Below are 22,339 nucleotides of genomic sequence, written 5' to 3' on the forward strand. Positions count from 1 at the left end.
GCTTTCCTGATTCTAGTTTTTTTTAATAACCTGAATTTTACTTTATTTTGCTGTACTAGTGTTATAATCCTGCAAAGCTGTAGGCTCTTCAAAAATAAAAATGGGAGATAATTCAGAGGATATGTCATTTGGTCACATTTCTCCCATTAATTTCACTTTACTGTGGCTTCCCTGGTCTGAAAGCTCACACAAAAGCTCTGAGAAAACAGTAGAGATTTGGTCGTATTAAAATTCAGCAATCTTACTTTCTGAAACAAAATCATTCGGGTATTTCTTGGAAGTAGCAGGAAGGTCTTAGCAAAGTTTCCTTTCAGGAGCTGTTGGACTTCAGAATGTCTGACAGCTGGGTGTCATCTTCCCTGGAGAAGTAGTGGACCTTATTGCTGGCTTTTGCCAGCCATGTTAGCTGAGACTTTTATATTTAGTGGTCCAGACACCTGGTAGTGTTTTTAGCACCATTTTTGGTGGTGTGCTTTTTGGTTTTATGTGACTGATCCTAATCAGCTTGCAAGAAAACAGATATAATTCGTTTCTGAAGTAATTTTCCGTGCCTGCTGGCTGCCATCAGCAAAACTTAGGGAAAAGGCATGCTGGATGGATCGTTCAGGGACTGTGTCAGGTAGTGCTGCTGCCTCGTGTTTTAAGTGGTTTCAGGAGGAGGACAGGGAAGATGGAGTTTCTGGAGTTTCATAAATGGGTCCTAGAATCTAGAGCACGGGTTATACCAGAGATTTGAAGACAATACAAGGTATAGTATCCTAGTCATTTGGATCACTGCATTCGTGAGACTATCTTTTACTTGTCCTTATGTGTGTTCTGGAATAATGGTGGTGCTCTAATGATCTTCCAAGGTTTTGTAATCACTAGCTTTATAAGAGAGAGTAAACTCCTAATATTGTTGTTTTAGCTTGCTTGTCTTTTTCCTGTGCTTAATTCAGTGTATGAAAATGATGACCAGCTGCTGTGGAATCCTGACTTTTTACCAGAAGATAAAGTGATTGAGTTCCTAAACGAAGCATCAAGGCGTACGGGTGATGAGAAAGGCCTAGATGCAATTCCTGAAGGATCCCATATTAAAGACAATGAGCAGGTATATAAGAATAATTAGGATTTGTAGTTTAATACTACAGAATTAATTATCCCTTTATTTTATTTTACTCCCAAGAATTAAAATTTTGTTTGAAACAGCTTTGTTATTTCTTGTGGAAATAGAAATGTGATGGTTTTTTTACCTCTCAACAAATATTAAACAGTTAACTTAGGCTTACTGTTGCTTTATGCGTCAGTGCATTATTTTATGTATAAATAATTGTGTATGGATGAGTTCTGTTCTTTGAGTTACAGATTTTTTTAAAGCTGTATGAATGTATACTTATTTTTTTCTGCATACAAAAAAACCCCATCAATTTTACAAATGTATGCAGTGGATGAAAATGTTAAAGTACTTTGCCTGGATATGTTCTTGGTTATGTAATTAGAGATTTGGAAATTTAAACAGAGGAAATATGTCTTTGTGCAGTCTTAAATTATATTACATTCATTCATAGAGTTTATTTTTAATCTTTTCTTAATAGGTATTAGTGATTTACTAAGTATGCTTCTGTGGCACAACAGAAATTGAGTGGTATCTAGAATGTTAAATGTGTGTCTTTTCACCTTTCCAGGCATTGTATGAACTGGTTAAGTGCAATTTTGATACTGAAGAATCGTTGCGAAGGCTGAGATTTAATGTAAAAGCAGCCAGAGGTGAGCATACAGTGAAAGTTAAGTTTATATTGTTGAACTTTCATTTTATTTGTTTACACAGGTATTGGGTCTTGCTGTCAGCAGACTGAGAAATTTTATTAGAGCTTGACTGCATGCCAGCCCTACATATCAGTGCCCCTTTAAATGCAACCTTCAGTGAATCTCTTACTGTTCTCTGAGAGAATGAAATTAGCAGATGTAGTATAAAGAGGTACATGCTCAAAGAGGGTGTGTAAATTAACTTCCTGTCAATAGAGCTTGATATTTGTATCTGTGACTTGAATAACAAGTTAAAATTTCAAATTACTTCTTGGCAACTGAATTGTGCATCTCTTGGGCATTTTGTTCTTTGTTCTTCTAGACCTTTTCAGTCATCAAAGTTAATGGAAGAAACATGAGATATAAAATGAAATAATTCACAATTCTAAATAAAGGAGAATGAGCATCTAAACCTCTTTTAGTATTATGCTTTGCTAAATAAGACCCTGGTCTTAAAGACGCTTTTGGAGCCTTAAGCATTTTCTGGTTTAGTATTGATCTCTATACTCAAAGGAACGAGAAACTGAGAGAAGGCACAAGTTATTTTCCTTGCACATTGATCTGTTGGTTCTGCTTTCAAACCTGTGGCTTCTCCAGAGTTTACTGTGCAAATCACAAGACAAGAGTGATCAAATAGAGATTAGTTTGTTCTCCCACTATTTTAAACCTTATTTATTTGTTACCTTAAGAATCAATAAGGCCAAATTGTATTAAGTTCTTAGAAGTGTGGCTGAAAGTTATTGGGGGTTTATTCCAGCTTCCGTGGGGCCAAGATTTCCCACGCAGTAGCGTGAGCAGCACAGCTGCTTATTCTACCTGACTGGAATTCACAGCCTATCATTGCTGGCTCTGGCCAGCAGTGAAGAAGATCTCATTCCTCGTTCCTTTTCCCCCACTTCTCCTAAATACCAGCAACCAGTTTGAGTCTGTAGCATGAACTCCTTTGTGCTGAGTCCTGGCTTGAAAGATACCCGCTTCCTATGGTTCTAGGGGCAGAATGGTGAGACTGGGTTTCTAAGCCCTTCCTTTTTCTCCTGCCTGGGTTATTTCCCCATGCGACAGGTCTGGAGTTATGGACCATTTATAACAGTCCCTACCGACTAGTTACTTAAGGCAGCCAAATTTCCCACCTACTCACTAGAAGGGAGAATTTTCATTTTTGTACTAGTAAGTGAAATTTCTGGAGGTGGTTCTCATTTAGTCAGCAGATGGTGTAAGAAACTTGAATATCACGTATGTTTTCTGTCACTTAAGTTTTCTTTCATTGGCTGTATGCTTTTTTGTTAAGTATTTTCTTTATTGCATTTTCTTGCTATAGAAGAATTATCTGTTTGGACAGAAGAAGAATGTAGGAACTTTGAGCAAGGGCTGAAAGTCTATGGCAAGGATTTTCATGTGATTCAGGCAAATAAGGTAAACACTGATTTTAAGTGTAGTTCTCACATTTTATTTTTTTTTAAAGCAAGGTAATTGTAAATGAATTCTTATCCTCAATTTCCTTCACAAATTACTATATTTACTGCTTCTAATTTTTACTACATATATGTCCAAATTGGTTTCTTAAAGTCTAGAGTCCTCTGTAACTGTGGCTGTGAACTCCAAGTTCAGAAAAGTCCCAACAATCCTGCTGTGGATACATAAGGGAAGATCTCCATCCTTAGAGTCTTACTCTGGTCTTGAATAGACTGGTGAAACAGACTTGAATATTTCTTCTGAAGCTGTTTCTTGCAGCACCTCATGATACCTTCAGTATTCTTAGAAACCCTATTAAATTTGGCATGTCAATTTCTGGGTCTCTGACATTTCAAGTCAATAATTTCCACTATTTCCTAGGTTGTATAAAGAAGCATTGACTTTGAATATCACACCTTTTGATTTAAATGGTAGCTTTTTGCCAAAAATGCATTTAAATTCATCAAAATTTGCATGGGACATATTTCCTAGGTACGAACGAGATCAGTTGGCGAGTGTGTAGCGTTTTATTACATGTGGAAGAAATCGGAGCGTTATGATTTCTTTGCGCAGCAGACCCGATTTGGAAAGAAGAAATACAATCTTCATCCTGGTGTAACGTAAGATGTGCATTATTTTATGTGCTTTTACGTGTTGGATGTAAATCTTTATTTTATACTGCTCTAATCTGAAATGGTATGACAAACGAGGGATTCCATAGTCCCAATTTGCAGCAGGAAAACAGCCAAGGTGTAAGAAAAGCTTACTACTGCGTATAATGTAATTTCTAAAATACATTTATTTGGAATAAGGCTAACAATTTGCAATGAACAGCTATTTAATTTAGTTTGTTTTCTGTTTAAATGTTTCACAAATGTAACATTTCTGCAACTGTGCGGGTTTTTTAAATGCTTGTTTTACTTTAGATACATGTTTTGTACAGAGGCGTTAGTCACAAGTTTCGGGTGGGATTTGTGGTACATGCTGTAGTATACTCTTGAGATGTATTGTTTGGCAAGAATTCTGGTCAACACAGTACCCTGTACTAGGGCTTTTTTGGGTGTACATGGCTCCTTTCCCCATTAACATCTCTGCTAGGCAAAGAGGGAAATGTCTGTGCGTAACTGTGTATTCTCTTCCCTCAAATCTGAGCAAGTGAGCCAACATATTCTTCTGCCTTTCATTCCAATGCTATGATTTTAGTATCCCACTCTTTCCGCTGACTTTTTCCAAGTCTTTTTACTATTATTTTTATTTCTCATTTGTTCCATTTTTTCTGTTGATCCTTCTTTTTAATTTTGTTGTTTCTTTAAACACTTTAGAACTGTGTGTTGGACCACTGAAGTGAACTTGCAGTATGACATTAAGAGTTGCCATCTGTGGCTTTGTTAAAGCAGACAAGAAAAGCACCCATTGCTGCTAGATTTTCTTAACCAGTTTTCAGGGACTGTCTGTTTCCCCCTCTTCTTCCATCTGTTCCCCCCTCATTTTTGCCCAAATTTTTGGTTGTTAATCACTTGAAACATTCTCTGATTCTTTTGCAGTTGACTGCATATGGTGATCAGAAGAAGTGTCATTAAGGGTTGTACTTGTCTATTGTTGAATGATTTTGCAGATAGGTGTGGGAATTTAGGGTGCAGTATCAGTTCCAGAATAATTGTGTGTGAGGATATGCTGTTTCTGGACTAATCCAGGCTAATACCATACATACAAGGGCTTTACCAACCAGCTTTGTTTGTTTAAATCTTTCATAAGAGATTTACTATTAGTGACCTAAATTGTAGGAGTGTAGTAGATTTCAGATCTGGAAATGTCTTTAACTCTGAAGTTTTTCGTGTGCTTTTAACTCTACCCCTTTTCAGGTTGTATGTGCAGAAAACTTATTATGTACTTTAATGGTATGTTATCGCTGCCGCAGCAAATTGCAGGAGCTTAGTATGAACCTGCCTGAGAGCATCACCTTGAAAATGCAGTCCACAACATCACAGCATATTGAAGTTTCTGCTTGTACATGATCTTAGGGGACTTAGCATAAGCACAGGCTGAATTTATATAAGCTGGCTGCAGTGATTGGTCAACAAATACATAGTTGCTGTGAACAAACCATACGTGGGCCACTTAATAGAGGAGATCTTAAAGTTGTTAACTTTGCAAGATACGTCTGTGCATTTGAAAAGATATAAAATGTGAATTGGTCACACTTGCAGTATGTGCAGTGAATATTTTTGTACAAATAACACCAATCCTTTACACAGCAAGGGCAATGCTGAATGTGCTGTTTCTGTTGTGTAGAGATTATATGGACCGTCTCCTGGATGAAAGTGAAAGTGCTGCTTCCAGTAGAGCTCCGTCCCCTCCTCCTACAACTTCCAACAGCAGCACCAGCCAGTCTGAAAGGGAAGACAGCACAACCAGCAACAGTAATCAGAATGGTAAGTGCGTGCCCTGCCTCTCCTAAACAAGAGTTGCCAAATCACCACAGATGACAAGCCAAAAGAGAAAAACAAGCCTATTTTAGTTTTATATATTTTGAAGGTGTTAGCAGCTTTAAGTTTTTTGGTTTTGTTTTTGTTTTTAAAAAAGCTATGTTTGCATTTAGCCAGTGGTCACATATTGAAGATAAATCTCTACTAGAATCTTCCTTTTAAATGTAATTAATCTGTTCTTGTCTTCCCCATGCTAGTGTAGATGTGTAGTGCTAATTTTGTGAGGAGTTCGTGCAGGATGTTTAAAACAACTGAGATGGGAACTGGGCTATTTTGTAGCATGCTAGTGCTTCTCCAGTGCTTGTCTCAGGAACACCGTTAGCTATTCTTACCAGAACGTGGGGCACTGAAGGGCAATTAGGAATGGGAGAAGAGCCAGGGCACAATGACTCATGAAGGAGAAAAAACTCAAAAGCAAGGGACAGCCATTCCGAAGGAGCTGAAGTGAAAGCAGTAGCAAGAGGAGGGAGGAGCTTGGGGGCTGAATCAGACTGTGAAAATAGAGTGGAAGCTACAGAAGCTGCCCTGGTGAGGACAGTCCACCTGCAGCTTGTACACGCAATTCCAGGACGTTTTCTTGGCTGCTGTTGTTTGTAAGGGCTTCCATAAACTCTGTCATAAGTCTGTCATTTGTATGCAAATAAATCACTCGTTCATCGTACAGTGAGGATACAGAGAACAATATTGGCTTTTTAGTTCAACAGGACTAGTTAGACTTCTGCTTTATTGACAGATTGTTCTGTTCCTGCTTATGCTTCTATTCTCTTCCTTATGGTATGTTTCTGTAACACAGGGGTGTCTGCTAATGGGCCAGGTGAGATACCAAATAAAGATGAAGCAAAAATTGAAGGATTGCATGTAAATGGACCTACCAGCGGCAAGAAAACACCTCACACGGATCTGGATACAAATGGGTATGAAACTGAAAACCTTTCCATTGACCCAAAACTTGCTCATTCAGCTTCAAGAAACGAAAATGATTTTGAAGAAAAAAATGAAAGACCTCTAAAAAGAAGAAGAATTAACAGCAACGGAAAAGAGAGTCCAGGTTCTTCAGAGTTCTTCCAAGAAGCAAACTCGCATGGGAAGCTTGAAGAACTAGAAACTTTGGATGACTGAATACTAGGAGCTGATTTTATTCCATGGAGTAAATTTTGGGTGTCTAAAATTTTCAGGGTTGATGGGTTACCTTACAAAATCCAGTTCCGTAAAACAATCTGCTGAGATTTTTTTCTAATACGTTCTAGTTGGCTCTTAAGATCTGATTATTTGGTTTTTTTCAGCGCTGAAAAGTAGTAGGAGAATATTCTGTTTCTCAGAGCTGGCAACTGTAGTGCTGAGAACTCTAAGGCTCTGAAAAGTATTTGAGAAACAAATCAGTGAGTTTCTGCAAAAATGCTCCCAGCCTAACAAGTTAAAGAAACTTCTGTGTGTAATACACCATTTAAGCATTTTACATGTGAACAAAGCATCCTATTTGAAGCAGGGGGCTGGTTCAAATGTTGCAGGAAGTTAAAATGAAATACAGAATGCCAAGACACGCATCAGAGTAGGCACAGAGACTTCCACTCATGCTAGCAAGAAGAAAGTGTCATCCCATTGTTAAGGAACCCTTATGAATCCTGAAAGTTATGAGCACAACTATTTTTATATATAGAAGTTTTAAAAGGTAAATAAATAAACCAGGTCAGGTTTGTATATGTAAAATTGTTGACATCAATGATGTCTTTCCATATTCTTTATCTGGGCGAAAGAAATACATTCTGTATTTTTCCAGATTTCTTTGTAGCCTTTGAAAGATTTTTACAGTACCTATGTCTTGACTGAACTGTCCTTTCTTAAAACAAAAGCTTGTATAATTTTCTTAACTTGTACAGTTGGTAAACTTTTATGAGAGAATTGATATCCTAAGTCTAATGTCAGCTTCATTTTATTTTGCTGAAGTCTTTTCTAAAAAAAAAAAAGCCAACAAAAAAACCCCAAACCAAACCCATTGACTTAAAAAATGCTTATTAGTCACCAACATGTTATTTTCTTTTCAGAAAACAGTAAACAATTAACATCAAGAATGGTTAGAAGTAATTTGATTTTGAAAACATGATTTTTCTTTCTTCTGTTTTATGGCAAATAGTGATGCTAAAAATTTAAGCATGATGCTTGCATTGCACAAATTTTCTTGCTTTCATTACACATTTTCTCATTTTATTTTGAGCTCAGATAAATTTCATGTCAGCCAAATGCTTCAGTTTACTAAACCTTGTTCGCCAAGACCAGGTGTTAGATTATCCATTGATTTATTTTCAGTCTATCATCTGTCATCTTCTACATTTCACTGAGCATAGGAAGGGTAGGAAATGGGTCAAGTGATTCTGGCTGTACAGGTTAGGTTAGAAGTGGACGTGCAGCTGCTAACCTGGTGCCTGATCTTGAATTTCTGAAGACTAGTGGACCTTACACGGATGGGTATTTCAGTGGGAGCAGAAACATCACATACACATACTTGGTACAGCGTATACACATTATATACATTCAGTATATAGAGATTCACATGTGAGAAGTGAGAGTAGGTATGGATAATCTTAAAATAGTTAAAGTATGAGAAATGAAAATTCATTATAAAAGCGTGTGGAGGGGGTGATGCTCACCGTCCCACTAGCGTAATTTGAAAGTTGTTGAAGTAGGGTTTACATCCATGAAATAGAAAGTTTTTTAATACCGGTGTTTTGTTCTGGTTTGTTGTTTTGGTTTTGTTTGTTTTTTTTTTTCAAGCCACAGCTATATGTCTACTGTATTGAAAACAGAAAAAATTATTCATTATTTGTATAATTTCCTATCTTGTGTCCTCTTCCTGTGGCTTACAGGTGTGTTGTTAATTTTTAATTATTGGTTATTTTTACTTAAAGTTCACAAGTCTTTATGATTCCAGTTTTCAATGTACAGTCCTATGGTTTGAAACTAATGTTATCAACCTAAGAAACCCAACTGCTAAGGGTTTTGTTTGTTTTGTTTTCTTGTTCAACTACATGTACTTGGACTTTATGGTCATTAATGAGCCAAATCCTCTGGATCCAGCCTGGCTCCATCGCCATGATGAGTTACTGGAGTGTATTAACCTGCTGTTCCCAGAAATGTTGTGAATGATCCCTTCTAACTGGTGCAGCTGATGTGCAGAAGTTGACATCGGCCTAGAATTAGACAGCAATTTACATGGAGAGGCACATGAGTAAGGTTTGTTAACATATGGCCTGCATTAATCAATTAATTAAGTGATTGCTTTAGTAAGAGGTTGCTGTTAACTTCACAATCTGGTTTATTAACGGAAACCCAAAGTATCACAGCCTTATATCAAAGAAAGATGGTCTTGAGACGGTTTCAGACTGAGGGTAGTGCAGTGCTTCTAAGAGTCTTTGTAACTAGAGTCCTATTTTCAATTTTATTTTTATGCATTTTTGTTTGCAAGTTGGAAATAATACTTCCAAAAATTTATAGGAAAGTTTGTAAGTAAATTGTCTCAGGCTTGTGTGTGAAATACAGCACTGTGTATATTTTCAGGAATGTTGCTTTATTTTTTATCTTACCTTTTTTTGGTGATACATAGAGGAGACCTGACATTCCATAATCAACAAATATATAATGCTCAGCTAGACTTTAAGAATATTTAATTATAATTTACATTTTGTTTATGCTGGTGTTTTATACAGTACTTTGTTCGTGTTCTTCAAAATGCAGCCACTCTAACTTGATAAGTCATTGCACTACTAAAGCTATTTAAAATTCTAGAAATATTGTAACTTTGATTTCATTTAAAAAGCCTTCCTTACAGTTTGGAGCGCAGAAGGGTCTGAACATGTTTCCAAACTGTGTTGAAAAGAAAGATCACAACTTGCATGTGACTCTTCTTCAAGCACTAGCATGATGGGTTCAGCTGGAGTGGGTGGCCTGGATTCATGAAGTGCTTTAAGACCGCAGCCTCAACGGGGAATCCAGTTCAACAGAATAAATGGTTGTTGGGCTTTCTAAAGGGTTAAACATGATATTAAAAAACAACCACCCATACACAAAATTTACAAATTAGTTTTATACATTTTTCCACACATAGTAAATTTGCACTGTTAATAAGAAGTCCCTTCTCTTATCCCTGCTCCCTGTCTGCAACTCAAAAAGCTTATTAAAGTATTTTTTTAAACATACTGTCTGCATAAAAAATTCCTGAGTTTATTTTTCTCAAAACAGGGGGTAGAGTATTTCCACTTACAGAGGATGTGAAGACCCCATCCCCATAAAACACATCAGCTCTGGCTAGCAGGAAAAGGGACTGATTTTAGCAAGGCCCTAGGTTTGTTTGGTTACTTTGGGGTTTTTTTCCCCATTAATTTTCCTCTTCCCATCCTCAAATATTTAAAGCTAAAAACCCAAAAGACCTCCTTCACCACCACCACCCCCTTCCTCCACACATACCAGAGGACACAATCTCAGCACCTTCGTCGTCTCCAGCCTTTTCTTGCAGGGAAGCAAGGGCCAGCTCCTGGCAGAAGGCAAGAGCAGGCAGGGTAGGAGGGAAGGTCATCGGTTTATTTGAAGCCAGTACAAAAATACATAGGCACATCATAAAATTCTTTTTGCTATCATCCACTGACTGACATATAAAGCCTGCCATACATTCAAATAAAAAGGTCACTCTTTTAATCACTAAACCAGTCATTTTGTAAATAGATTCTATATAGAAAAACTTTTAGTCTATTAATAGCATAGAAAATACTGTCGTAGGAACTCTGTTAGCTTTCCCAGTGTATACAATACCATTCAGACCCTGGCACTGAAGTGTGCCCAGTTACAAACAAAATAAGCTTTAAAAACATTTTACCGTTTGGACAAGAAATCTAACCAGTAGATTCAAAAAATAAAAATCAAAACCTTCGACAGAATTGACATCCCGACTGCAAACGCCTCAGCACAGCGAAGTTACAAGCAAACGTGGCAAAAAGTGATTGGCAAATATTTCCGTTGCAGCAAGCAAGAGGAATGCACAGGCCTGGCTGAAGGACAGGGGTTTGGCGCAGTACAGCACCCGTGAAATCACGCGCTGGAAGGGGCTGCAGGGACCAGGGCACCAGGACAGGGGTATGCCAGCCCCAGCACCACCCCGCTGCTGGGAACCAGTGCAGGGACCAGTAACCCCACCTGGAGCTGATGTGTGAGTAGCTCTGGGTCTTCTGCATAGCAGGAAGCATTTATCATCTTTCCTTATAAAAAGAAGAGCTCTGCAGCCAACTGCAAATCTGAGGTCTTACTGAAATGGAGGAAGCAATAAGAATGACTGGGGAATTTTTTTTTTTTTTCCTTCTCCAATTCCGCAAGGGGGAAGCCCCACTGAAGGGCTGCTCCTTGCTCGGGGACGCACCAACTCAGCCCTCTGTGCTGCCACACGCCTTACAAATACAGTCACCACACTAATCCCTCCCTACGCACATTCCACATCCCACTGACCCCAAAAAGGGAGAGAAGGGAAGACCCCAGCTCCGGTACAGAAACATCAGCTCCGGCACACCTGGCCAGAACGACTCCAGGGATGGCATTTTGGAGCAGGCAGTAGCGCAGGGGCTGGCAGACTCGCTCTGCATCTTTACCAGCACTGTTCAGAGAAATTCTCGGTCACATATAAAAACTTCAATGCTAAGCACTCCAATAAACGCAGCTTCGCCAAACAGCAGTTACATTTTCAGCAACTATCTTCCAGAAACAAATTACATCATTGTCTATAGAAGCTATTTTCCTGGTTACCAAAGGAATGTATACAAGAAAACCTCATACAGTTTTACCAAAATTTTTTTTAACCAAGATTATAAACAATTCTTTTTAAACCAAAAGACAATCCAAAAAAGACCTAGAAAGAAGTGCTGTGTTAAGACAACCTTTAAAAAAAAAATAATCAGTTAACACTGCCTGACATATTAAAAACCCCATTCTTTTAACGGGTCACAAACCAAAGGATTACTACATCAAAAACCAAACTGCGGGACAGGGCTTGGCCAGAGCCAAAGTGCTGGTGCTGCAGCGTGGGCACACGCCACGCGTGCTCGCAGGGACAAGCAGGAGGCACCCGCAGAGCCACCAGCCCCCCCGAGTTTCCCATCGACTTGCCAAAACACCATGACTGAAGTCCCTGTGCCTCTCCCAGACACGTGCACGGTGGGAAGGGGGTTGCAGGGGCAGGAGCCGCAGCCTTTGCAGCGGATTTTTCTGGATTGAGAGAGGAGGCTCTGCGTGCCCGGTGGGACAACGTCAGCTCTCCTGCACACCCTGCAGCTACTCCCCGTTGGATCCAAAGTGCCCTGCGAGGGTCCCTGCACCAGGGCCAGCCCTGGCATGGCCAGCAGCTTTTCCAGATCCAAAGGTTTCTGACCCTGGGGTGGTTTGAAGGATGCTGCTGGCCCTGCCGAGCTCACCGGTGGCAGGTAAAACCTTCACGTTGGGAACGTCCCTGAGCCTCGTAAAAGCAACCTTGGGTGGGAAGGAGAGGGATGAATGTTTGCAGGGCTCTTAGAAACCAAGGCAGGTAAACCCAGCTTTAAAAGTGGGTTAACAAACAAACAGAACAAAAAAAAAAAAAAAAAAAAACAAACAACCACCCCAAAACCAATTAAAAAGCGTGAGTTCAGAGAGCACTGAGCATTCAACAGAGGTTTTGGCCCAGACCAGGAGCATCCTGCAGAAGCAGCTTTGCTGGGGGAATACCAGCGCTCGCCTCGCATGGGCTGCGACGCCGCAGCTCCTCTCCCTTGGGGAGAGGAGGGGTTCGCCTGCCCCTTGGGGCCGGATCCGTGCCGGGTACCACGGTCTCGCCGGAGGGACCGGGCTGGGGGAGGCACGGTGCAGAGCCAGCCCCAGCACCCATCCCAGACGCAGCCAAGGATGCTCGGGTACAGCCCTCCGAGCTGGCACAGTCCTCCACGATTCCAACGTGTACGCTGCCTGTGCCAATCTCTACTGCCAAATCTCAGCGTGATTAGAAACCCATTAATTCCTCATGATCAGACTTAATTAGATGTATTCTTCACCGTGCAGTCATCTTCCCAATAATTTGTAAAGGCAGCAATCTAGGTTGTGCAAATTAAGAGCATCACCATTACTCCATGGCAGACACCCCGGATTCCTTCCCGCATTCTGCCCGTAATCAGCTGAACAGAAACAGGTTGCTTCCAAAAAAAGCTTCTCCCTGGTCACACAGAGCTTTTTCCTTTAATATCCATCTTGATGCCAGCTTCAGACTGCTTGCTCATTTGCTCCTCCGTAAAAGTGATGTACGAATACACCAGGCTTCCAGCAATACTGCAAAACAGGGTTGGGTACGAGAATGAGAGATCCCAGCTCAGAGCCACAGAAACGACAGCACGTTCGATGGCTGGCGCTCTCCTGCACTGCACAACGCAAACCTGCCACCAGCAGCACGGAGGAGATGCTGCCTTTTACACCAGCACATTTATTAGTTATATAGACCTGCCCCAGGCAGCCACAAACACCGGTTACCGAAGAAAAAAGTCAAAACCGTGGGTACGCCAATGGTCAAGGATCCGCTGCAAGCATCAATTTGCAAGAAAACTTCCTCCTAAGATCAGGTATTTTGTTTAATTTGTACCCAAATGCTTGCTAGCCCGAGTCCCTAGCCAAGCGCTGGACCCGCTCCATCACTGAAGGGATCCTGCTGAAGGACACGGGGAGAACAGGGAGACTTTTCACGATACAGAAATAGACCCCAGACCAGAAAGGAGACTTTTCCAAAAGCTGTGCTAAAGTACCAGGTGAAATAAACCAAAAAAATAAATACTACTTTTGCTACCTTAATTATATGATTCAGATACGCAACTCTGAGAACAACTTAAGTTTGCTGCTAAAATATGCTCGCACGTTCTCCTGGCTTTAAAACAACCCGAGTCTGTTTGGGAGCTCCCCACAGCCCAGCTGTAAGCAGGGACCGAGCGGTGCCGCCGGCTGCGAGACGTGGGTCAGCGCCGCACCGGTTCCTCTGCTACGGCACGAATACCAAGTCCATGGGGGCTTTTTTTGGTTTGTTTTGTTTTTTTTAAAGCAGCATTAAGCCAGTCGAACCATTTCAGTTCCACAGCAATTTTCACTTGCAAATCTTAAATAAAAACTGCAAAGGCCCGTCGCTCTCACCTGATATTTAAACCAATGAAGTTCGTCCATGTAAAAATATAGTCTCCTCCAAAAAACATCCCAATATAGGTTATTAAAATATTCTGCAAAGGAAAAAGATTTTAGCAACAAGAGCGTAAGTTTCCGCATAGCCCGAGACAAGCGTATGCTCTATGCATTAAAGCAACATGGAAATGGGGAAATCCCAGATGCAGACAGTGTGAAACAGGCAAGCGGCGATAATACTGGATTCAAAGCGGTTGGTTTTAGAGCTGCTGAGAAATGCTGTGGGGCAGCACAGCCGCCGCGCTGCGATGCTCTCCCTCATCGCGAGACCAGCACTGAAGCCGGAAAATCGTCCAGGAGCACCCGTCGTATTTTTGAAACTGGCTCGTTGGGCCGAGGTGACCCGGAGGATCGTGGCTGTTTCTGGGTGCTTTGCCCGTCCTTAGCCCTGGGGAAGCTAAACGCGCTAACCGCAGTCCGTGCCACGCATGGCTGCTTGCCGTGCAAACATGCACAGAGTATCCCTCTACTCCAGACAGCAGAAAAAAAAAAATTAAAAAAATAATCCCATTGGAGCTTTCTCCCCTCCAAGCAGCGCACAGCAAAAGCCCCCAGAGCCTCTGTCCTGCCCTTTCCGTGCCGATGCAGACACCGCTGCCTATGCGGGCAGAGCCAGGGGATGCACGGTGCTGTTGGTGGCTTTTGCTGGAATAACTCCTGCAGGCAGGCAGCACCCCGCTCCGTGTCCCGGGAAGGCAGCGGGGAGGTGCCCACGCCAATGGCTAAATCCATTATTTAATACGAGCCCCACGCAGCGACTGCGGCAACGCTCGCCCGATGGCAGCCCTGGGAGCAAAGACCCTTACCTTAATGCAGCCAACTATTGTAGTTGTAAGAGCAGAATTATACTGAGTGCAAAGAACCGTGGAGTACATCAAAATAAACCTGCAGAAGGAAGAGCTGACATCAAGCTCCAGGACACGCTTTGGGCATTGCCATTCATCTCTGCATCTCTTCCCCTCTTTTCCAGAGCGGTATTTATACCACCGCTTTTTTGGCTAAACCTGCACTGAAGCAGGATAGGAAATTATTTCCACCTGCCCTAGCTCTCAGAAATAGTGTCCCTATCAGGACCAAAGATTTATTTTTATTTTTTTATATATATATATATATAATTTTTTTTTAACCCAGAAGAGCTCGGACCACCAAAATATGCTCCTTCTAGAACACCCCCACCCCATCGCCAGTGACGGCTGCCCCCCAGCCCGGAGGCAGGCAGCACCCACCGCAGCGGCGTACGTCCTTACCCCATTACACACGACAGCGTAAACTGCACGACGAAGAGCGTGTCTGCCCAGCCCTGGTACTCCATTGCCTGCAAGAAACACACCCCGACCCTTAGAGGAGGAGGAAGAAACACAATAACTCACAGCAAGACAAGAAACAAACCCCTGACGTTGGCTTTCACGTCACAGCAGGAAAAAACAAAACAGAACAGCCCGGCGTGACATCCTGGGGCTGCGGGAAGGCTGGCTGTCCGCACCAGCATCACCTCCAGCCCACGGCAGCACCCAGCACACCCCTCCTGGAAACAGCGGTGAGTAACAGTCCCACAAGCAGGAGGAACCAGGAAAGGCACTTCCCGGCTGGTTGTTGTCCAGAATTGCCCTCCTTGCAATTCCTCCACTGCAAACTGCAACGCTTGGGCAGCACGTCCCGGGGGGATTTAACTTGTAGAGATGGCTAAAGGAAGCCTGGATCTCACGGTAGGGCTTTTTTGTTTGTTTGTTTTAAAGTTACACTCCATGCACCTGAGTACGTTTCTGCCAGCTGCGGGTCTGGGGATGACTCCGCGGACAAAGCTCCAGCAGCCGGGGATGGTTTGTGGGGAGAGGGGGGGAAGCCAGGGGGTGTTGCTGCCGGCCAGGATGGGGACGCGGGATCAGAAGGAATCCCACGCAGCTTGACAAGAAGCGCGATGTCCTGCCCCTGGGGAAGAACAAGCCCCTGTACTGGGACCTGCTGGGGCCAGCTGGGTGGGAAGCAGCTCTGCAGAACAGCCCCGGGGTCCTGGTGGACACCAGGTTGACCATGAGCCGGGAATGTCACCTTGCTGCAAAGGAGGGGAACGGTGTCCTGGGCTGCATCGGACAAAGCATCGAGGGAAGCGATCCTTCCTCTGTGCTCAGCACCGGTGCTGGGCTCCCCAGGGCAAGAGAGACATGGACATACTGGAGAGTCCAGCAAAAGGCCACCAAAATGAAGGGACGGGAGCATCTCTCCCACGAGGAGAGGCTGGGAGAGCTGGGACTGCTCAGCCCGGAGCAGAGCAGGCTCAGGGGGATCTCATCCATGTGGATAAACACCTGCGGGGAGGGTGCCGAGAGGACGGACCCAGGCTCTTCCAGCGGTGCCCAGTGCCAGGACCAGAGGCCACAGGCACACACTGACATGCAGGAGGGTCCCTCTGGACATCAGGAGACACGTTCTCACTGTGAGGGTGACCGAGTACCACCAGGGAGGTGGTGGAGTCTCCATCCTTGGAGATAACTCGGAACCCATCCGGACACGGTCCTGGGCCCCCCGCTCCAGGGGGCTGGGCCAGGTGAGCTCCAGAGATCCCTGCCAACCTCAGCCGGTCGGTGACGCGGTGAAGAAGCGAAGGTAGAACCGGGTAATGGCTGGTGCCCCCCACCTCAGGGGAAAGGCTGGTGCCCCCCACCTCCCCTCCCAGCGGGGCAGGGACTGGCACAGGGGAGGGAAGGGCTGCCGAGCCCACGGGGATCCTGCCAGGCAGCTGGGACAGTGCGTTCCAACTAACAGGACACGAAATCCAGCCCTACTGCAGGCGACCCATCCCCTTTACCCCCCCGGGAATGATTTGCAGGGCTTTGCCCCCCACGACGCAGCCCTCCGTCCCCTGCCCCGGCAGCCGTCCCCACGCGAGACACGTTCGGCTGCACGCCCTCCACAAGAGGGTTTTTCATCAGGCTGCAAACGTGGAGTTTCCTGGCAGCAGCCCCAACAGAGCGCATCTTTGTCTGCCTCCGGCTGCCAGGAGCTCGGCCGAGGAAAAAGAAGTTTATTCAGGGAAAAAAGAAAAAGGAAAAAAAAAAAAGGCGATTTCTCCACAGGCTGAACAGAGGCTGCACAGTGCAGCACAGAGCAACATTTTGCTCCCCGTCTGCCAGCTCCTGCTTATAAATGAGCGCTTTATCCCCAAATATATCCCACTGAGTCGCCCTTTATGAAGGGCAGGGTCTGGACTACCTTCACCCCGTGCAACCACTTCTCCTCGCTAATCGCAGCTCATTATCTTAGCGACTGCTTACCAGGGTTCGTCATCAGGGCATTAAGCTCCTAATGAGAGAAAAAAAAAAAAAAAACACAAAACCCACCAGGCTCTCCCTGGCTGGGCGCAGCTGGGGGGGGCACAGGGGACAACAGGGGCGTCTGCTGGGGCCACCAGCACCCACGGCTGTCACCCACGGGGGTCCGGGGGGGCAACACCACCAGCCTTCGACATTTGCCTTCCCTGCCCGTGGAGGGGGATGCCATTCACGCAGGCGTGAAAAGCGAGCATTCTTGCTCAGGAGAGCCGAGTACAGCTGCACATAAGTGTCTACAATAATAACCATCATCATCATCATCCCACTACAATATAAATATCACATATACGGAACTGCACGTAAATCAGATCACGCCCTGATGGGGTAGGACGGGCAAACTGGCCCTCAGAGCGATTCAACATACAAACTGCCCCAGCAAGAAGGAAGGACAGAAAGAATTTTGAAGAAACTCATTAATTCTAAAAATACTCAACTTCTTTGTTTTAAATAATATTTAGTTTCACTTATTGCTCTCATACTTCCCCATTCCTCAAGCATTACGAAAATGCCTGAATGGAGCAACCCTGTGGATTTAAAGTCCAACGTAAGCCTTACAGTTAGTTTCTGCTTACGTGGTTTTGGGGTAGTTCCTCTACCACCCTTTGCCCCAACCTCCTCCTCCCTCAGACGCTGCAGCGTTTGTATTTGCAAACTGGGGATAATGAACTACTTTGCAGTTTCACATTTTGAGTATGTCCCATTTTACGTAAGAAGGCTAAGTTACAGAAAAGTGTGTTGTAATGAACAGTAAAACGTTCTTCTAAGCAACCCATTTTGCCCAGAAGGTATCGTGCCAATAAAGATATTGCTTTTGGGGGCAGGAATCCTACCTTCTGCGCATCCCCGGTGAAGTAGGCAATGGTCAAGGTGGGAAGGATCATAAACAGTGCATTGTAATATAGCAGACCGTATTTTCCCAGCTCCTAGAAATAAGAAACATCTGTGTGTTCAAGTTGGTTCCAAACAGGAACATAAAACCTTATTCATATTGCTACTGAAGACTGGGTCTTGTGAGCTAAATCCACATGGGATTCTCAGAGACAGAAGAGTCGGAGGGTGGGTTGGGTTTTTTTTTATATATATACGTGTGTGTGCGTGTATATATGTATGTATTTATAATTATGTATTTTTTTAAATATTTATGTTAATATACGTGTGTATGTGTATTTGTATCTATAAACCAGACTCGGGTAACGAGCTTGCAACAGGCTTTACGGTCACCATCAATCAAAACGCCATTTCTTTGCTGTCACAAGGGACTACGGTCGTAACCGGCACGGGGACACGGCTCCAGCCAGCGCTCTTTGGCAACGCTGGCACCACGAGAGCGGCACAGGGGTATTGCCAAACCTTCCGGACAGGAGATTTTGGAAGAGGGATGGGGTAGCGCCGTGTGAGTCTCACCCCTTTGCCCTCTCAGATGCAAGCTGCTGCCAAAGCAAGCGCGACGCCGCAATGCCCAGAACGAAGCCGAAGGTCAGCCTACCTTTGAATCCAGCTTCTGTTTCACATAGGCACCGTTTGCAGCTGTTAAGGCATCGTTAATAAGGATAAAAATATATCCTTCCAGATCGAATGCCAAGTCAGCACTGGGAAAGGAAAAAAAACCCCAAGTTAAAGTTTTAAGCTGTGCAGAGCGTACCACTTGCAAGATTCCTTCCACCTTCTGTTTAGCCAGTAAGTTGTCAGAAAAAGTTAATCATGGGAGGAGAGGCTGGGATTTGGGTCAGTAAAACATTCTTTCCTACTAGAGAGCACGTCTGAGGGTAAAAAAAAGTCAGCGTTTACTCTCTCTTCTTGGGACACGGCGTGGTCCTTGATTCACCGTCGCTCTGCCGGCGGGCCCACGCAGGGACCCTTCGGGAGACGCGGGAGAGGGGACGGCAAACCGGGAGCTCACCTAGCAGCTACGAATGCACCGATGATCATAGCAAATACTGTCATCTGAACACTCCAAGAAAACTTCTTCCTGGAAAAGAGAGGCAGAGGGACACCGCCGTCACCCAAAGTTCAGTCTTCACTGAGGTATTGTGAGCGCTTTGGAGAAGAGCGGGGAGAAGCCTTCCCTCCCGGCACACACGGGGCAGGGGAAGAAAACCCCACGCAAACCAACCCGTGCAAAAGCAGCGAGTAAAAGCAAGACATTTTTAGGCAATTATCTCCGTCATTTTAAAAAAAAACAAAAACCCACAAACTTGGCATCGATGAGGTGCAAGTTTATGGAATGCTACGACTCTGCCGATGGCAGAAAAGGGCTCAGCTGGGCACGGGGCGACTTGGACCAGCCCCGCGGTGCTGGCCCCAGGGAGGGGGCTGTCAGCACATGGTGTGAGCCATTTTTGGGGTCTCTGCAGGCACCCGGGCGGAGGAGAGCCGTTAGGCGGACAGGCACAACCCCCCCTGCTTCCAAAATTGCGCCGGGCTGCCGCAAGCGGAGACGGAGCGCATCCATCTTCTTCTCCGCGCCTGGCGGCCGCACGTGGCACCTCGTCTCGCCCAGCTCCCTCCAGGCACGCGGAGCGGCGGCGGGGAAAAACGTATCCGCTTCCTCCGCCCACCCTCGTTCCTAAAACCCAGCTTCGGAGCCAAAACCCCTGACCGCACGCATCCCCGACACACAAAATCTCACTGACACGCCGCGCGCCGTCCCGACGCCTTCGGACTTTTGTAACTCTAACCGGTATCTGTCACTGGCAGCCCCGGGGAGAAGGCGCTGGGAAGACTCACTTGAGTAAGAATCCTTCGGCAAACATTGTAAACAGGATGGAAAACCTTCGCAGGACGGTGAACATCGGCAGGCTGCGAGGGAAAGGGTTCGGGAGGGTGAAAGAGCCGAAACGCAGCTCCGGGGCCACCCACAGAGCAACGCCCCGAGCGGGCGCCGGGATAAGGGCTCCGGAGAACAGAGCCGTCGGCGAGCCTGCCGGTTTCCTTAGGGAAACGGCATTCCTCCCGCACCCGAAAAAGGCATCGCTCACGTCAGACCTCGTCAGGATGGGGGACCCCCGAGGTGAGAGCCGGACCCGCGTCCCTCCCTACCCGCTGGCTAGGAAAAAGCATTTGGAATCACGCACGTGGCTTATTTTAGCGTGGGCAGAGAAGGAATCGTATCGCCCCGAGCAGCTCCCGCTCGGGCCACCCACACCCCCGCAAAGCCTTAGCGCCCAGCAGCAGCTCCCCACAAACACCGGCCCCCCCACAAAGGACCCCGCTGTATAATCCCCCACCCCAGTAGAGAAAAGCCATCCATACTTCAGTTTCTTGGTGCTGAACAGTCCTGTGATTTGGTTCCCGAAATACAGAAGAGGTAGAGGAAACGTCTAGAAAATTATAAGAGGGATAACACGCTGCATGAGCGACCGGAGAAAACCAGGGAGCTCCCCGGCAGCCCCCCCGTTTTATAAACAGATATGAAATTATTTCCACCCCGCGACGGAAACGTCCACGCACGCCAGCCGCCCCGTGGCCGCGGGTTCCCGCGGGGCAATGACCGCCGGCCAAAAAGCCGGGGGTACCCTCAGCGGGTGGGGGGGGCAGAGACCACCGCCCGGTCTCAGGGTGCAGGAGAGGTGCCCGGGGAGTGTGTGGGGGGGGGGCTTACCCGCCGGGGGACGTGTCTGTCGAGGTCGGGGAACTTGAGCACCCGCAGCGCCTTGCCCGCCCAGAGCACCGCCACCGTGGCCAGCATCTGCAAGAGAGTGGGGGGGTCAGCTCGACGGCCCCCACATGGGGGGGGTCAGAGGGGAACGGGGGGTGGGGGGGGACACACGGGGACACCCCACTCACCTGGCCCAGCCCCACACACAGCGAGGAGGGGAACCTGCGGGTAGAGAGCAGATGTCAGTGGGGGCACCCACATCTCGGGGGGGGGGGGTCCCAGCAGCCACGCACACCCCCTCCCGCGCTGTCTGCACGGGGAGAGCAGCGGCTCCCAGCCCCCCCAAACCTGCAGAGCCATATTGGGGGGAGGACGGGGACTGCCCACCCGTGCAGGGGGTGTCCGTGGGAAAGAAGGGGCGGGGGGGGGGCAGCGCAATGCGTTCCCGGGGGGGTGGGAAAGGAGGAGGGGGGTGCAAACACAGCAGGGGGGTGCAAACACAGGGTGCCAAAGACCCCAAGGGGGGGGTCGTGCATACCGGGGGTGGGAAAGGAGGGGGGTGCGGGGGGGGGGGGAGCAAACACAGGGTGCCAACGACCCCAAGACGGGGGGGGGGCGTGCATAGGGGTGCCCGGCCCTCGAGGATGTGGGGTGCAGGGGCGCACAGCGCCCCACGGGAGGGCCGCATGCCGGAGGGGGGGTGATGGCGAGCCCCCCCTCCCGGGGGGCTGGGGGGTGTTCCCGGGCGCTAGGCCGTACCCGTAGGTGGTGAGGACGCTCTTGTTGACGACGACGATGAGGAAGGAGCTGAGCCCGTAGAAGGCCGCCGCCAGCAGCTTGAGGCAGAGCGTGAAGCCCGGCGCCGCCATCCCCGGCTCCGCATCGCCGGGCGCGGGGGCTCCGGCGGGGGCTCCCCCCTCGGCCCCGGCCGCCGGGCGTCTGCGCGCCGCCGGCGGCGACGACATGGCTGCGGGGGGCGGGGCCGGGCCGGGGCGGGGCCGGGGGCGGGGCGCGGGAAACGGGGGAGGGCGGGCGCGGGAAGCGGCGAGTGGGGGGGTGGGAGGATCGCGCTGCGGGGGGGGGGGGGAGTCAAACGGGTCGCGGAGGGAGGTGGCGGGGGGGGAGCGAGGAGGTGCGCAGGGGTCGTGTTGGGGGGGGCATTGCATGGGGGGATGACACAAGGGTCTGGTATGGGGGGAGCGAGGAGGTGCGCAGGGGTCGTGTTGGGGGGGGGGCATTGCAGGGGGGGATGACACAAGGGTCTGGTATGGGGGGGAGTGAAGAAGTGCACAGGGGTCGTGTTGGGGGGGGCATTGCAGGGGGAAATCACACCAGGGTCTGATATGGTGGGGGAGCGAGGAGTTGCACAGGGGGCGCGTTGGGGGGGGCGTTGCAAGGGGGGGGCATAGCACAGGGGTCTGGGGTGAGGGGGCACGGGGGGGATCATACAGGGGTTGGGTATGGGGGGG

At 46.9% G+C, this 22,339-nt stretch overlaps 2 protein-coding genes across 6 annotated transcripts in view; one reads left to right on the plus strand and one right to left on the minus strand.

Moving 5' to 3' along the window:
• The window catches only part of MIER1 (MIER1 transcriptional regulator), a 43,348-nt gene extending 33,435 nt beyond the window's left edge, over positions 1–9,913 (plus strand). For all 3 annotated transcript variants that reach the window (XM_075037332.1, XM_075037330.1, XM_075037331.1), the window contains exons 8-13: positions 939–1,090; positions 1,665–1,746; positions 3,104–3,198; positions 3,730–3,857; positions 5,530–5,669; positions 6,517–9,913. In XM_075037332.1, the coding sequence (XP_074893433.1) occupies positions 939–1,090; positions 1,665–1,746; positions 3,104–3,198; positions 3,730–3,857; positions 5,530–5,669; positions 6,517–6,842 (923 nt within the window). In that variant the 3' untranslated portion in view covers positions 6,843–9,913. The remainder of the gene's footprint in view (positions 1–938; positions 1,091–1,664; positions 1,747–3,103; positions 3,199–3,729; positions 3,858–5,529; positions 5,670–6,516) is intronic.
• On the minus strand, positions 9,600–21,837 carry SLC35D1 (solute carrier family 35 member D1). Of its 3 annotated transcripts, none has more exons than XM_075037334.1 (13): positions 21,630–21,837; positions 21,059–21,092; positions 20,874–20,960; positions 20,525–20,592; positions 20,000–20,071; positions 19,173–19,241; positions 18,759–18,861; positions 18,103–18,195; positions 15,191–15,258; positions 14,750–14,828; positions 13,899–13,981; positions 10,182–10,248; positions 9,600–9,739 (listed from the first exon to the last, which is right to left on the minus strand). In XM_075037334.1, the coding sequence occupies exons 1-13, from the start codon at positions 21,833–21,835 to the stop codon at positions 9,695–9,697; spliced, it is 1,074 nt and encodes a 357-aa protein (XP_074893435.1). In that variant the 5' UTR covers positions 21,836–21,837; the 3' UTR covers positions 9,600–9,694. The 3 variants fall into 3 exon arrangements, with proteins under 3 accessions (XP_074893435.1, XP_074893437.1, XP_074893436.1); XM_075037335.1 differs by having other exon boundaries at positions 9,657–9,739; positions 10,182–13,052; XM_075037336.1 differs by lacking the exons at positions 13,899–13,981; positions 14,750–14,828; positions 15,191–15,258.
• Positions 21,838–22,339: the final 502 nt, after the last annotated feature.

The sequence above is a fragment of the Buteo buteo genome, chromosome 10 (genome assembly GCF_964188355.1).
Source record: "Buteo buteo chromosome 10, bButBut1.hap1.1, whole genome shotgun sequence".
Taxonomy (NCBI): domain Eukaryota; kingdom Metazoa; phylum Chordata; class Aves; order Accipitriformes; family Accipitridae; genus Buteo; species Buteo buteo.